This window comes from Amphiprion ocellaris, chromosome 21 (genome assembly GCF_022539595.1).
Source record: "Amphiprion ocellaris isolate individual 3 ecotype Okinawa chromosome 21, ASM2253959v1, whole genome shotgun sequence".
NCBI lineage: Eukaryota > Metazoa > Chordata > Actinopteri > Pomacentridae > Amphiprion > Amphiprion ocellaris.
The window spans coordinates 16,866,808-16,883,759 of NC_072786.1; the positions used below are offsets into that span (position 1 = coordinate 16,866,808).

Sequence of the window (16,952 nt, forward strand, 5' to 3'; positions counted from 1 at the left end):
ACACACCTTCTCATTCCGTGTTTTTTATTTATTTGTATTATTTTCTACATTGTAGATTAATACTGACGCTTAACACTTTTTTGTTTACAACATAATTTCATATGTATTTTTTTACAGTTTTGATGTCTTCAGTGTTAATCTACGATGTAGAAATTAATTAAATAAAAACCACTGAATGAGAAGGTGTGTCCAAACTTTTGACTGGTAGTGTAGTTGTACCCACAAACAAAATGACCTTGCGATGAGCACAGGCGAGAATTGATGGGACTCGGAGAAACCGCCCAAAATTTTATCGATTGTTCCTTGTATCATTTTGACGAATAAGTCCTGACAAATCTGCAGCGGTGGATTAGTAGTAGGATTACAATCATATGCTCACGAGTAGGCAGCTAACGTAGTGTTCACTTGTTGTCATGTCTCACAATGAAACACAAATCTTTAACAAATCCGTGGATCCAGACTATAAGCTGCATCACTGCCAAAATCTAATCACTTGGTCCTTGTGTCATTTCTGATCTTCCCTGAAAATTTCATCCCAATCTGTTCGTCCGTTTTTGAGTAATGTTGCTAACAGACAAACAGACAGACAAACCATCGCCGATCATCACATAACTCCATCACATTCCTTGGCAGAGTAAAAGTCCCAGAAACTGCTTGGGGTTCAGAGGGTTAAATCACCGTCTCCCAAACTCGTTTGTGCTGATAGAAATTCACTTGCACTCAGAATATGTTGTCATATGAAGCTTTGACCACTAGATGGAGCTGTAAGACAGTCAGTAGATTGGAAAGCTGATGCAGACAGACCTACAGGGAGACAGACAGATGAGCAGGAAGACAGATAATGTAGGTGCTCTGGAAACTAGAGTTACTGATGTTTTCTGAATATTTTCTTACTTTTCCATATGTGCGTTTGTGTGTGCGTCTCTCTGGGGTGATGCTGTCAGTTAGATGGATTGGCCGGAGTGACCTCTTGTCTTTGCTATCTGCCTCACACACACACAATTCTCTGTCATCCTGATAGGACTTAGTGAGATATGTGCTTTCAGAAAGAGACAAAAAGCAGGAAAACCACAATAACACACACTGTAGGGGTTTTGAACATGATATTGGATGGATGGAGGATGAAGAAGGAATCTGGTAATCATTTAGACAGCAGCATCTAACAAATTAAGTGCAAACATGACAGCAAACAATTCATTTTTTGCTCTTCCTGTCCAACCAGTTGTCTATCGGAGAGACGATGTGCAGATAATTGATAAAGACAATCAAGCAGATAGACATAAAGCAAGACGGGGAGGGGGAGGAGAGAGACAGAGTGTGTTTAAATTCAGATGCATACTAATGAGTTCCTCTTGTTTAATAAATGATGACCTCTGGCGTCTTCAAATAGAATACAGTCCGGTGTCTGAGAGGGAGGCAGAGATGCTGCTGACTCCTCCTTGATCTCATCTGCGCTTGATTTCCAAATTTCTTTTCTTTTTTTCATGCACATAAACTGAAAATACCTTCTCTGTCCACCTCCTCCTTGTGTTTTCGTCTGGCGCTTGGTGTCAGTACAGAGGGTGCATAAACGATTAATGGCGAAGGTAGTTATGTGATCTCCTGTCGTCCCCTTCGCTTTGTAGTTAAACGTAATCTCGTGTTATTTGTGAGGAACGTTGTGACCTAGAGGAGGAGAACGCTCAGCTGGTTGTTGTTTTATTAACATATTCCAGTTCATTTGGGGACTCAAATAAGACAAAGCAGAAGCAATGAGTGTGTGTGTGCATTTATGTTCATATATGTGTGCGTGTCAGCCATCCAGCAGTTGTCAGTTTCAGGAAATGCAGACGGGATCAAAGCGTCTTGCTGCCGCTCAATGTCAAGTGTGTGTGTGTTCATGAGTGTATGCGTGATAGCGAGAGGAGGATGTGTCAGTCAAGCTGTCAGGTCAACAGTTGATTAATGAGGTGCTGGAAATGTTTTACTGTATGAGCGCACACACTCGCAGTCTCTGCGGTACTGTAAACGAATGTGTCTCACCTGCAGTGGAGTCAAAGGTTACATACCAATCTGACTTTCTTTTGTCAGAGAGGGGTTGTCAGTCAGTTAATTTCCTTTTTCTCTGGCAAAAAAATCAACACCATACCACTGAATACCATTCAAGTTCACTTGTTAAAGGACCCATATGGTGAAAATTCATTGTTCTTGCGTTTTGTGGTTGTTATAAATGTAGAAATGTAAAGTGAAAGCGGTTAAGATATGATATTTACAGCCCAGTAAGAATTTGAATGAGCTGCTACATTCCAGCTGAGGAACCAAGCGTCATGCAGCTCAAACTTTGCATTCTGAGTTCTGCCACTCACTGGCTGCTGCCTATGAGGTAGGCCAGTCTGAAAAAGTGGCTACCTCACAGTTCACCAAGTTTGTTTACTTTATGTAGCTGCTACTGCTAACTGTAAAATGTGTCAGTCACGAGCAAAGCACATCAGTATTCTGCTGCTGGTTGCAAGAGTGAACACAAGAGTCTTCATGCACTCCCAGAATCTGAAAAGCTGAAGATTTTTTGATGGCAATGTCCCCACACCAATAGGAAAATATTTAATGTTACGGCTAATGTTACCGTTAGCTTTGATTGTATGTCCACAGATCAGAACTCTGTGAAAATTGTTGTGCGGACTGACATGTAGAGTTGTTAGAAACGTAAAGATCAGTTTGGATCCGATAAACAAGAACTTGGTATATTAATGTGTTTATAATGTCGCCTGTTGTCCTCCAGTGCAACTTTAGCTCAGCCAGTGTTTTCTTCTCTCCTGCTCCCTGTGCTCATATATACTGCTTTTTAATGCAGTTTTTTTCATTTACATATTTTTCAGAAAAAAAGCACGAGTATAATATAGTGAGAGATTTTAGAGTCTTTTCCAACTCTAACTGCCCATTTTACAACTGCATACTATGATAAACTTATCAGACACAAGTTCAAACAATAGCTGTGCTTTGAATTCAGTGAATTTCTGTGTAAAATGATCACTCTGAGAGAGGCAAGGCAGGGCAAGTTTATTTATATTGCACAATTCATGCACAAGGCAATTCAAAGTGGTTTACAATAGCAATGAAATTAATTACAAAGATGATTTAAAAGGTAGACATTTAAAGCATGTGTTAAAATCCTAGAAATCAAACATAATTTAAGCAATAAATCAACATGAAATTTTATGATAATAAAAACAGAGAAATTAAAACTCAGATAAAAAGCGAGCTAAAATAAAATCACTTTCAAAGTTACGGATCATTGCTGGTATTAAGACAGTCAGTAATCAAAGGCAACAGTAAATAAGTCTTCAGCCTTAATTTAAAGGATTTCCAGATATGTGGAGCATAAAAACTGAACGCTGGTACTCCATTTTTGGTTCTGACTCTGGGGACAGAGAACAGACCTGTACCAGTGGACCTGAGCGATCTGGATGGTTCATTATGTAGAAAGAGGTCACTGATATACTTGGGCCCTAAACCATTCAGAGCTTTATAAACTAACAAAAATATTTTAAAGTCTATCCTCTGAGAGACCGGAAGCCATTGCAAAGACCGGAGTGATGTGATCAACTTTTTTAGCCTTGGGGAGAACTCTGGCAGCAGCATTCTGGATCAGCTGCAGTTGTTTAATGGACTTTTTAGTCAGAACTGTAAAGACACTGTTACAGTAATCTGATCGACTGAAGGTGGACCAATTTTTCAAGGTCCAAAAGAGGCTTAGAAGCAATAGGAACTCCTGGTCTCACACACTCAATGTCTGCGTCAGCTGTAGTGAGATGCAGAAAGAGTCTTATTCCTGAAGGCGTCGTGGACAGCAGCAAATCAGCTCAGCCCATTAGGAGCAGGATTAAAACTAGAAGTTACGCAGTCATGGTAAAATTAACTATCATTGCGGTACTTTGAGCTGTAAAAGGAAAGACAAATGCTGGGAACATGTAATTAATTTGCTAAGAAGGGGCACAATATCGGATCTTAAGATAAGTTTTCCATCCTTTTTTAAAAAATAAATGTCTCATTTCTTCTCATACCATTTGTTCCCTCCTTTTCTTCATGAACACCACAAAGTTGACATAACTCCTTATCTTTGTCTGTGATCTCTCTCCCTCTGTGACAGACATACACGTTTGTACTTCTTTGTGTTCGACCCTTGGTTGCATAATTTATTCCCTAGCCTCTTACCCCAATTTTAACCACCACAGCTTTCCCTAATTTTAACTCTATAGCCAAGTCCGAACCCTCAAACAGCCTTGAAGGGTCTGTGCTAAAATGAGCGCTCACTTTCCAAAACTGTATTCAATTGTGAGGCCTGTAAGTCAAGTTGGTCCTCATATAGACAGATGTATGAGAACACACATACGTATATGCATGCACAGACACACACACACAAACACAAACACACACACACACACACACGCACACACGCACACACGCACACACGCACACACGCACACACGCACACTTTGTGGGTTCAAGGAAAGAGTGACTCCTTCGGTTATTTCTGCTGATTTGGTGTTTTAACAGAAAATGAATCTGCTAACAAATCGCTGTGAGAGGACAGGGGGGAAAGAAAGAGCGGGAGGCAGAGAGTGTGTATTTAGAGAAAGAGTTAAAGTTTATATTTGACAGAACCTCTCAGTTTTTTTAAGTGCTGAAATTTGTAGACAGATTTACATTTAAGTCGTTTACAAGAGCTTGTTTGACAGAGTCCCAGGCAGAGACTTTAAACATAAAATGAATCTGCTTTGACATGAATGTGAGAGGAAACAGGATAAAAACTGAAGGAATGCAGGAGGGAGAAATGAAAAGTGCAATGAAAAAAAGCTGTAGGTGTTGTCCTCTTTAGTAATCTTTAAATATATGTTCTGCAGTTTGTCTGATTGTTTAATGGCTGTCAGATAAACTTATACTAATGGGTGTAAAAAAAGAGCAATTTTACTTGTTAGCTCAAGAAAATGGGAAGCCAACATAAATAATGTAACAAACAGTGAGTGCTTGAATCAGATAGGCCTTGCTTTGAAAATCACTAACATTTAAATGTCCGTTATATAATTATTTTACTGTATTGTTAGATTGTCCTCATTTTTTTCATATAACTCACTTTAAATCCCTGAACCTCAAAAGCAAGCCAATTGATTTAAAAGGTATGTTATCTTTTTTTTCTGTATCAGAGCCAGAAATACTAAAAACAGAAAAAAAAAACTGCCAGATTTCAAACTTTCTGAGGGTTCTTGAACACATCATGTGTGATGTGGAGTTCTGTTGGAAAAATGCAGCAAATCCAAGTTTAAAATCATGATATTCGATCAAAATCCGTTTATTCCACTACGCTCATTTGAACATTCTCCACAAATAAAGCATTGACTCTCACCAGATTTTGAAAAAACAAATAAAAATTTCTTCGCTGAATGGTGCAACTGAAAGGTCATGAGTGGGTTTGGTACAACTAACAGTCATGTAAAAAAAAAAAAAAAACAAAAAACAATTCAGCGTTTGGACTGAACTGCAGGATGTGTTTTCACTAAGCAGATGGGGAACCAGTATGGAAAGAAAATAAAAATGAAAGTAGTAAAATATCTATAATATGTTGAGTAAAAAAATTCACTTTTTGTCTTGTCTTCTTTTTAAAAAAGCCTTTCAACACCATTAGCTAACACAATGTAGCATTAGAACACAGGAGTGATGGTTGCTGGAAATGTTCCTCTGTACTCCTATGTAGATATTCCATTAAAAATCAGCCGTTTCCAGCTAGAATAGTCGTTTACCACATTAACAATGTTTAGACTGTATTTCTGATTAATTTAATCTTCTCTTCATTGAAAAAACTTCTATTCTTTCAAAAATAAGTACATTTCTAAGTGACCCCAAAGTTTAGAACAGCAGTTTATATATGGCATTATAGCTGTTATATTGCAGTGAAAAATGTGACAGGAGCAAAAAATGTCCTGATTTGGAAGGTTTAATTTAGTGATGGTGATGCATTTTAGTGAAGACATATCATATAAATAATCGAGACCTTCAACATTTATTACTGTTACAAGTAGAGCCTGAAGGATGCATCAACCAGGCTGATTCCTAAGACAAAGCTTTTGATAGATTATCTGGTACCTGCATCCATAGTTAACAAATAAAGTTACAAACAACAAAAGAACAAAAGTAAAACTAATTAGATGTGTGTTTAGAATACAAGCTTGTAGATGTCACGTTACATAATATGTGTTTAGTTTACTGCAATGTATGACTGCAGGGATTTTTTTGTTTTCATTTTTTTAAGACTACAGTTTTTCATCTTCGCAAGTATGTTTTCTTTTATTGGTTTTTGTTTATAGTTGCTATTAAAATAAATTTAAGTGTTAAAATGACTGTGTAGCTTTATTTAGAAGCACCTGCTCCACTGCTTTATTTTGGCTGAATCTGAGTTCATAAACCTGCCAACAAAATATCACTCAGTGGCCAACAGGTGAATTATGCATCAAAAACAACATAGCTGATGAGTGTTTTTGTCATTTTGTCTCTGCAGATAGAGAACCTCCAGGATCAGCTGCGGGATAAGGAGAAACAGCTGAGCGGCCTGAAAGACCGAGTCAAGTCTTTGCAGACGGACACCTCGAACACAGACACCGCACTGGGAACACTGGAGGAGGCTCTGGCTGAGAAGGTACTCACACACCCATCACTGGTCAACCTCAGGTCAACTCTCGAGCAAGGTTACATTAATAAAACCTCTATGAGCAAAACCGCCGACCACCCACGCGATGACCAAATGACTCTGGATAAATGGAAATGAACCAATAATCACACTGGCCGTTTCATTATTAAATCGTTCACAGCCTGTGTTCATAAAAGATTAGGAACTGTCCAACACGCAGCCACAAGGCTCCAAGTTACTCATCGGTCGCTGTTTGGTCTGAACGTTCAGCCGCAAAACAGCACAGAGCCTCCTGTTTTATGACTCTTCAGGCTGCTCTCTGCGGGGACTCGACCCTGAATCTGGGAAACGAACCAATGACACTTACACCAGCGAACCGCTTTAACGTGTTTGATGAGAATATATTTTTGTACTGTTGTGTGTGATTATGTTACCAACTCAATCTCCTTTGCACTTGCACACGCACAGGAAACAGGCCTATTAATTGTCCAGTGACTAATATTTTGGGTGTCAGCTAGATGTGTGAGTGTTGGCAGGACGATGCAGCCGACGAGTCCTGCTTCACTCAAACAACTTTCACAAGCTTTTTTTTTTTCCCCTACATTTTTATTGTTTGCCTTTTGATATATTTCATCTGTAGCTTTCTTCCTTTTCCATCTTTACCCTCTTTTTCCTGCTTTCTTTTCTTCTTCTAGTTCTTTTCTTTATGTGAAACATACTGAAAAAGTTTTATAGCATTTATATAAAAAGACATTTTAAAGTCCCCTCACTCCAGTGAATATCTGCGTTTTCATTCTGTTAGCATATTATTTTGCAAAAACGTATTCAAGTATTTTAATACTTCATAAAAAAAAGTCAATATTTTGGAGGACCCTCATTGACATATGGCATTTCCAAACCACTACCTCTAACTTTCACCATAAAAACTACATTCCTAAGTCTTACTTTTAACCTGAACTTAGGTCACACGATTTGGTATCTGTACATAACATACACATGTAAAACACACGCCTGTGCTCAGCGCAAGATCAGCGCAATCTATATTAAATGACCACATTCTATAGTGCCGTGATTTCTTATCAGTATCTAATGCTGCATTTCTAAAAAAAAAAAAAAAAAGAAAATGCTGCATTTCTGACAATGCCATATGGGAGAATGAACATCCTTGACTGTGTACTTTTGTACTCTTCTTGTGCTTTTCTTGTTAGGAATGTAATGGATTGATTGATTTACCCTGAAAATTATTAGTAAATACCCTACTTCAAACCTTAATCCTCCAACTGAACACAGCCCAAAGTGTCATCACTTTAAAAGTGTGACTCAAGTTGGTCCTCACAAAGATACACACCCAATACACAGTCTTTCGTTTTGTGTGTTGCTTTTGTATGTGTGAACTTTTGTACTTTTACTTGATCTGGCCTCTGTGTTGTTCTATAGCTACAGAGATCGACTATTGTGTTTTAGTGGTTGTGAATTTTACATCTTGTGCCAAAATATATTACGCGTCTCAAATCGCTGTTGGCTGTTAGATCCTGTCAGAGCTGCCATGTACATAAAGTTTAATGCGACTGTTATTAGTATAGAAACTTGATCCTGAGTAACTGTGAATGACTGCTGGATTGTATGAGGTGATTTTATTCTCTGTCTATTTCTCTTTTTCCATCATTCACTCTGCCTCCACTACCTTTTTCCTCCCTCTCTTCCTCCGCTCTCTTAACTTTATCCTTTTCTGTCCTTTTAATGTTTACTCCTCCATCCTCCTCTATCTCCAGGAGCGTATCATCGACCGGTTGAAGGACCAGCGTGAAAGGGAGGAGAAGGAAAAGGGGGACGAGATGGAGTCCAGCAAGAAGGAGCTGAAAGAGCTGAGGGAGAAAGTCTCCCAGCTGCAGGCTGACCTGGCTGACCGTGAGGTAGAACACACACTAATGAATCCACAAACACACACTTCCATATTTGTGCTGTAAGTCAGACAAGCACACGCTCTCCCTTCTCCTCTCCTGCTCTGTGTTCCTGTCAAGACAACGTGATTGATCTATCACTGTAGAACAGACCTCGAATCCTCCCAAGGTCCTTGCGTTGAAGGACAACAACGATAACAAAGTCATGTTTCCTTGACAACAAAATGCAAAGGCTCACAACCAATGGAAACAGTGATCAGAGCCGAATTCTTCTCGCTGTGACCTTTTGTGATTCGTACAAAACACCACAGCAGAGGCGGAGAGGGAGAAACAGAGAATGACAAAGCAGTTTCAGACTCTGTCTTCTCTTTATTTGCCCTGCTGCAGCTGGGCAGCACCATAGGAAAGTTCCAACTAACCGCCTCAGGAAAACCAAAATCAAGCAAAACAAATATTTTAATGCAGCGTCCATCAGGAACAGGTGCAAACCCAGTTATGCTTTTTATAATAATTCCTATCCCATGAGAAAGCAATTAAGTTGTAGGAAAAACAGAGGCAGACGTCAAATCAGAACCACAACCACCACCAAAATGGCACCATTTCTATTGAGGAAGAAACTGATGTTGCAGGGTTTGACAGTAAACTATATTTAATTCATTACAACAATCAAAATAACCAACCAGTCTATCCTAATTTACCACTTCCTTTTTTAATAAATGCTCCTAACTCACCAGATGTGTTTAACTCTCTGATCTCTAAGTAGTTTTGGACTGTTTTTTGCTCCTGTCACATTTTTTTTTCTCACTGTGGGCTCATTTTGCCCCAGAATATGAAATCTTGGATCTGTATGAAACAGAACAACTTATGCCATAAATCATGAAAATAAAAAAAGCGATGTCCAAAGTGATGTACATCTGAGAGTAGATACAACACAAGCAAAGCTGTAGTCATGAGAAAACAACCTAGATACGCACCATAAAACAAGTTCAAGGCTTCACAGTTGCACCGAGGAGCGCAGAATTTGTACTTTTTTAGTTTTTTTTACAGAATCTCGTTCATGCAGATAGTTTCTCATGAGACAAGCAGAATAACGAGATTTTGTTGAAATATCACAATTTTGAGTTTAGATTTGGATAAATTTTCAGACAAAATGCGTGATTAGTTCCTGTTTTTACTATTTCTGGCTATAATAAATGGTGTAATTGTAGTAGTTTTTTTTTAAACAGATAACATGCCTTTCAAACCTGCCAGCAGGTTTTTGTGTTTAAAGTGTTAAGGACATCCCAGACATCAGGCAATATTACAAAGGAAATGCATCTGCTGATGCAGCCACTTGTGCTACTTTTTTAATTCTATAAACACTTGCTGCACAGGTGTATTTACATTTCAAATATGCTTCTAAAGACAGAAGCTTCATGTAAGGATATATGCAAACATTCAGTAAACACTAAAGGCTTTAATGCGCTTCAGAAAGTAACACTGAAAATTCTCATGTGGACAAATATATATACTACCATTCGTAAGTTTGGAGTCACCCAGACAATTTCATATTTTCCATGAAAACTCACACTTTTATTCATGTGTTAACATAATTGTACAAGGGTTTTCTAATCATCATTTAGCCTTTCAACACCATTAGCTAACACATTGTAGCATTAGAACACAGGAGTGATGGTTGCTGGAAATGTTCCTCTGTACCTCTATGGAGATATTCCATTAAAAATCAGCCATTTCCAGCTACAATAGTCATTTACCACATTAACAATGTCTGGACTGTATTTCTGATTAATTTAATGTTTTCTTCATTGGAAAAAAATGTTTTTCAAGGACAATTCTAAGTGACCCCAAACTTTTGAACAGTAGTGTAAATATACAGTAAATGCAACACCACAAATTGATGTTTTCATATTTCCCATTTCACTTGTGTGTAAAGTAAAAACCAGCTCTGTATTGAGCTTTAATAAATGTACAGACATTGCGTACTAGTTTTAGTATGAGAGTCGCATTGATCTTCTCATCAAACTGTCAACAAAACAGTGAAACTGTTTCTTTAAAGGGGTCATTATGATGTTGTTGTAGTAAAAACTCCATTGTGCCTTTTCTGACTTTAGCTCTTCATCTAATTTTAGTGATTGTTGGGTCATAAAACCTGTTACGGTCCCGTTTTATAATTTGAGAAATATATGGGAAAACTCCCTGAGAAAACAAGCATTCCTCTGTACAGTGCTAAACGCAGATGTGGGGTTTGTCTAACAACAGCAGTGTATACGCATACCTAAATATAATCCGAGTAAGCAGCAAGGTTTCTCTGACCGAAGCCCAGTCAAACATGATGAACCGTAGTCTGGAGTTGGTATTGTCAGTCAAGGGTAAAATTACACGTCTGAGTGTCTCTCCTTCTGGTCTCGCTGGTTTCTGTTTCACTGCCCCTACCAAAAGAGGAAAAGACCAGAAAGGAAAGGGAGAGCGAGACTTCACGGGTGGAGGGATTGAGCCTGAGAAAAGGGGCAGGTCAGGGGGAAAGATTATGACCAACAGGGAACAGAATCTATCATTAGCTGTGGAAGAACACCTGAAAGAATAATTCTGGTTTATTGCAACTTGAAATTCATTTTTGTAATATTATATATGATTCATTAGAGGTCCTGTCTGTAGTAGTAGAATTGTACTCTTTAAATAAGCCCTTTTTTCAGTTAAACCTCATAGCAAAGTGGTAACGACTTACTTTTTTGGCAAATACACTGTTATATGCAACCAGTAGGAAATGAGAGACCAGAGTTGTAATAAAACACAATAATCCTTTAATTGGTGTTAGCGAAGAGACAGTTGATATGAGCAGATTAAGCCCAGAGCAGCTCCTTTTTATCACTCTTTGTCTCACTCCCTTATTCTTCTTTTTTCCCCATCCAGACGTCAGTGTTGGATCTGAAGGAGAAAGCTTCTTCTTTAGCCTCCTCGACTCTGAAGAAGGACAACAGGCTGAAAAGTCTGGAAATCAGCCTGGAGCAGAAGAGAGAGGAGTGCATCAAACTGGAGAACCAGCTGAAGAAGGTTAGACCATTAATTTAAGTGTAATAAAGAACCAGTGATGGAATTATAAAAGCTTCAAATCTTCTTCATCGTAGGCTATATTTGGACCAAAAGAGGTGGACTTTTTAGGTGTAATAATGACAAGATACAATTAAATGGTATTATCTATCATATGAAACTCAGTGGTGAAGAAAACACAAGGCAGCAACACAACATCTCTTTCTCCTCTTTTTGTTTTCTCCCTTAACGGGTATCCAAGTCTGCTTTTGTGTGCTTCCATATCACATACTCTCTCCCACACAGCAGCCCATAAAATGGTGTGTGTGTGACGGCTTGCTGACAGCCTTACAGTCGTTTTCACAGACCGGAGAAGACAGCAGCTCCACCACACCCTGAATGTGTATGTAGGTCTGTGAGTGTAATGATGTATGTGTGACAAACACACACAGGGGGAGTGTGTACGGAGGTGTCAGTGGATCTTTGGACTTTATTTCGTAGTCTCTTTCTGTTACTATATAGATGGGAAAAAAGGCATTCTGCATGTGACTGTGTGTGTGCGATGTTTCTTTCTTTCGTTATTTGTCTTTCTCGCTCTCCTCCACCCAGATCTTCTTATATCGTCAGACACCCAAACATTTCCTCTCCACATAAAGACCTGTAAAAATTGTTGTACTCTTCCAAAACTAATAGGGTTTATGCATTGTGGGACTGAGGCGTGTGCACACACACACACACACACAAAGTCAATCCATCCCAAGAGCAACATTTGCTTCTGGGAAACACACACAGCTGTTCTAACCTCTAAGCTGGTTATAACTTGTTTTATTTTTCTTTGTTTTGTTTCACCTCTTTCTCCTTTCTCATTTTCTGTATCTTCTGTGGAGCTTTAGCAAAACAGAAGGAAGAAGACTTCAACTAAAATGCTTCAACTTTTTAATAACATAATTTCACCGATAACACAGCATTGAAAACACAATGCATCAGTCTGAAAGATTTACAACCAAATGCCTAAAAAACTGAGACATTCCAATCACCCTTAGCTAAACTGTTCTATATTTAGTGCTAATCATACAAAGCTAAAATGCTGAACGAGGTAAAAAGTATATCTAAACATCATCATGTCGGCATGCTAATTAGCATCTATAGCTCAAAATGCTGCCGTACCTAGCAGCAGTGTAGCTGTAGGCTCTTGTTTACCCGTCATAATAAGGAGATTTTTCATTTTATGGCGCCACGCACCAAGAAGTGTCTGTTTCCAGCTGTATTTACAAAAGATAAAATCCTCTTATGCAGCCTTTTTTGAGAGAATGTGAGAAAAGCTGAGGAGCTGCTAAGGATTCGTCCCATAATTTAAAAGAATAAACACAGCTTAACAAGTTTTATGCATTATTTATGTTTTGGTATATTTTTTCTTTATGTGTTGACAGAAACACGGAATACAATAGGCTGTATATTTTTTGTTGTCCTAGCAATATTGTTTTATTGATATTTAAATACATTTTTCTCGCTTTTTGAAAATTAAGATCAAACTGTTTTAGAGAAACAGAAACGAATAAATCTTAAATGTACTGTACATAACCTTCTGAAATCCTGTATGGAACATGTCTCTCTTCTAAACATGACAATCTACCAGATGGACTAAATACAAAATCATTGAGGTCAGTGTCTTGTACATGAAATCATATCTGTTCCCTAAAACTGGTCTGAAAATGCAATTTCCTTTGCCAAAAACCACTTATAGGCCCATTATAGCCTTAAATGGTTTATAAAAGCATGTTTCACGTTCATCCATCCAACCCATCCTCCACACACATGTTGATTTTGGCGCGTTCTTTTTATTCCAAACTTATCGGTTTCGATCAGATTGTGGCCACCTCATTTTGAAAGCTAACTCTCAGTTTATTTTTAATAATTAATCTCCGTTCCAGGCCCAGAGTGCAGCGGCCGAGTCCCAGGCCAGCACTGAACTCTCTGAACGCATCTCCTGCCTGGAGCAGGAAGTGACCCAGCACAAAGAGGATGCTGGGAAAGCCCAATCTGAGGTGGAACGACTTCTGGAGATCCTCAGGGAGATGGAGAATGAAAAGAACGACAAGGAGAAAAAGATCCACGAATTGGAGAGGTAAGAGAGGAGGATGAGTAGATTAAACACAGGAAAAGATTTTCTATAATACTCCTACATCTCTTTCCTTCCTGTATTAACCTTTATCTATGAAAAATTATTTATTTTTCTTGTTGAAATGATCCCTTTATGCAATACTAGTGGAAGGTAAACTTAGTTGTCGCTCACCTCTTCCTCTCCCTTCTTTCTTCCCCTGTTCTCCGACTGTTCTCTGCTTTATTCCCTACATCATCCCACATCTCTTTTATCACATTATCCACATGTTTGTATACACTAAAACGTGTACATTCATGTGGTTCTGCATCTGCGTGAGTGCGTTTATGTTTGTGCGCGTGTGCGTTCATGACATCCCAGAAATCCCTCTGCCTCTCATCTGTGGCGTTCTCAGCAGTCGCGAAAACAAGCCCCTCCCCCCGCTGCCTCTCAGCAGCCAATGGGGGGGCTAGTGTGGGACTACCTGGGCACGTGAGTGGCTGGTGGCCCTGTCAGCCAATTGGTTGTCTGACTGCTGCACGAGAAAAACTCACTTTGCTTGACGGAAGACGGGACATGAGAGCACTATGATAACAAAACCTCCATGTGGAAAAGTTAATGGAATGAAACAGTTGTTGCTTTAAAAGTGAATCACGAGATGGTTCAAGTAAACTTTGCTTACAAGGGTTGATCAAAAAGTTCTTTGACTGTGCAGGGAGTGCATTATGCAAGCAGTAACTTGTCATGGGTCTGGTCTGTTACATGGCACATCAACAACAGGACCCGTGTTGCACATTTATATTTGACCACCGGTAAGTGCAAATTTGCGATTTCTCCCTGGATTGTAAATTGGAGCATAGAAATAAATATCTGTCAGTCAGCACACAGTACAAGTCGACCTTTATGTCGAGGATCATTTGCTGGTGATGAGAAGTGGCTCTGTAGCTACCACTAGGAGAGGAAACAACAGTTTTTACCATTGAAAAGCCTGCAGTTTCCAAAACTAGAAAAGGTGCGTCAGGCCAGGAGGGCGCCAGGAGTATACACGTTGTTTTCTTCAACATTCCCATGGTTGTGCACCAGGAAGTAGTTCCCAAATTTGACTGTCAAGGCAGAGACTACTGTAACGTCCTTAGGAGTCTGGGGGTAAAATGTTCAACCTGAACTTTGGTGTGATGGCATGTGAGTGAGACAATGCAGTGAGTATACATACACTACCTTTTAAAAGTTTGGAGTCGCTTAGAAATCTCCTTATTTTTGAAAGAAAAGCATTTTTTTCAGTGAAGATGACATTGAATGAATCAGAAATACAGTCTAGACATTTTTTATGTGCTAAATGACTATTCTAGCTGGAAACGGCTGATTTTTAATGGAATATCTACATAGGGGTACAGAGGAACATTTCCAGCAACCATCACTCCTGTGTTCTAATGCTGCGTTGTGTTAGCTAATCATGTTGAAAGGCTAATTGATGACTAGAAAACCTTTGTGAAAGTATGTTAGCACATGAGTAAAAGGGTGTGTTTTCATGGAAAACATGAAATTGCCTGTGTGACTTTAAACTTTTGAACGGTAGTGTACTTTTTTTGGCAACAACAACACAATCATTGCTCTTGACCCTCCTTACTCACCAGATTTCACTCTCTGTGACTTCTTCCTTTTCCACAAAATGAAATTCAAGTTAAAGGGTCATTCTTCTGACACAATTTCAGAGATTCTTCGCAGATCGCAGATGGTGCTCAGCATGTTTACATAACCGGACTTCCAGGGAGAGTTACAAGTAATGCAGAAGCACTGGGAGCAGTGTACTGCTGCTTAAGGAAATTACTTACCAGGGGTACCTGCCAAATTTAAATCAGACATGGTTTCTGATTTTTATAGCCACCAGCTCGTAACTGATCAACCCTTGTATAGTAATAAAAAAATAAATAAATTTACAGGCAAATGCAACTTGTCCAGAGATTTCTCCTGTTTGCCAGCCTTTTCCACATGGGACAGAGCTGAGTATGTTCACTAATAATCACCTTTAAAGAGTTGCAGCATTGGTCCCCTTCTTCTCACTCAGTTTCTCTGTTATGGCTTATTCGGTCCATTCTCTCTCTCCCATGTCCAGAAATTGGAGCTTGAACATCTAAGCTTGAACAGAAGTTTTAGTCTGCGGTATGACAAGCCAAACAGCTCCCAAAGTTTGTAAAATGAGGGCACAGTTTGGCAACAGAGTTGCTGTACAGCGAGAAACTCTTTGAGCCTCTGTTCCTGTCAATGATGCAACTCTTTCATTTAGTGGCTCTGTTTTTTGCTTCACTTTTGCTTTACTTGCAGCAGAGGATGCTTGACTTGCAGAGTTTAACACACACTTCTTCTTACATTAGGAGTCTGGGCAGTTCACTAAGTTCTTTAAAGTTCTTTTTATAATAACAGATTTGTGTTTCTAACTACTTTTCTACTTCTCTGTGTAATTTTGGATTAACCTCTCTGTCTCTCACTCTCTCTGCCTGCCTATGTACTGTATCTACCATAATAGCTAGTCTTCTATTTTCTGTATGTTTGATTATTGTCTGCCTGTAGCCTCTGTTTGCTTGCATGACTCCCTAACTGTATGTTTACCTGTTTTCTTGAATATCTGTTTCCTGCTTATGTGTCTGTTTATGTGTCTGTCTTTAAAGAGAGCAAAGCAGAAAAGAAGAGTGAGACATATTGTATGAAACCTACACCTTAAAGCAGGGTCACGGGCCTTTCTGGCCAAGTGGTAAATGATCGTACTGGTTGAAGTGATCCAAAACCTTGTATTGGTTGCATTTTTTGGTTGGTTTATTGAGTAATGGAGAATGTAGCAAGATTAAAGTTTGTCTTCGAGGGTTGGATGGGTCAGAAGCTGTCTGTGGTCATGAAATCTGGTCCGTCTCTCTGTCTTCATGGCTCCTGAAGGCTTTGATTTCTGAACTTTCATATGCCGTCTGTCAGCGCCTTCCCTCTTTAATCTTTTCCTCCAGTTTCTTCCTTGGACACAGACTCCAACCATTCCCACTCTGAACTCTCTTCTCTTCTATGTGTTGAATGTAAAACGTAATGGCAGAATTATTAATTCAGCACCAGGTGACTTTAAACATGTGTGCTTTAACTGCATGTGTTATTTAGTCTGCCAGTAGCCACAGATGCAGATTTACAGCACTGCTAAGTTTGTGGACAACATTTTAATGCAACTTAATAGGCATTTACTATCGCAGATCAGTGTACATGTGGGAGTTTTTAAGTTATTAAATCAAAA

The 16,952-nt window shown here is 39.0% G+C and overlaps 1 protein-coding gene across 11 annotated transcripts in view; it reads left to right on the plus strand.

The window, feature by feature from the left end:
* LOC111575146 (ELKS/Rab6-interacting/CAST family member 1-like) overlaps nucleotides 1-16,952 on the plus strand; it is a 196,946-nt gene that overhangs the window by 53,288 nt on the left and 126,706 nt on the right. For all 11 annotated transcript variants that reach the window (XR_008600184.1, XR_008600185.1, XR_008600186.1 and 8 more), the window contains 4 exons: nucleotides 6,530-6,667; nucleotides 8,431-8,571; nucleotides 11,470-11,610; nucleotides 13,518-13,711. Coding sequence is in view for 8 of the 11 variants with exons in the window: in XM_055006387.1 (XP_054862362.1) it covers nucleotides 6,530-6,667; nucleotides 8,431-8,571; nucleotides 11,470-11,610; nucleotides 13,518-13,711 (614 nt within the window). In the remaining 3 variants the exon portion in view is untranslated. The remainder of the gene's footprint in view (nucleotides 1-6,529; nucleotides 6,668-8,430; nucleotides 8,572-11,469; nucleotides 11,611-13,517; nucleotides 13,712-16,952) is intronic.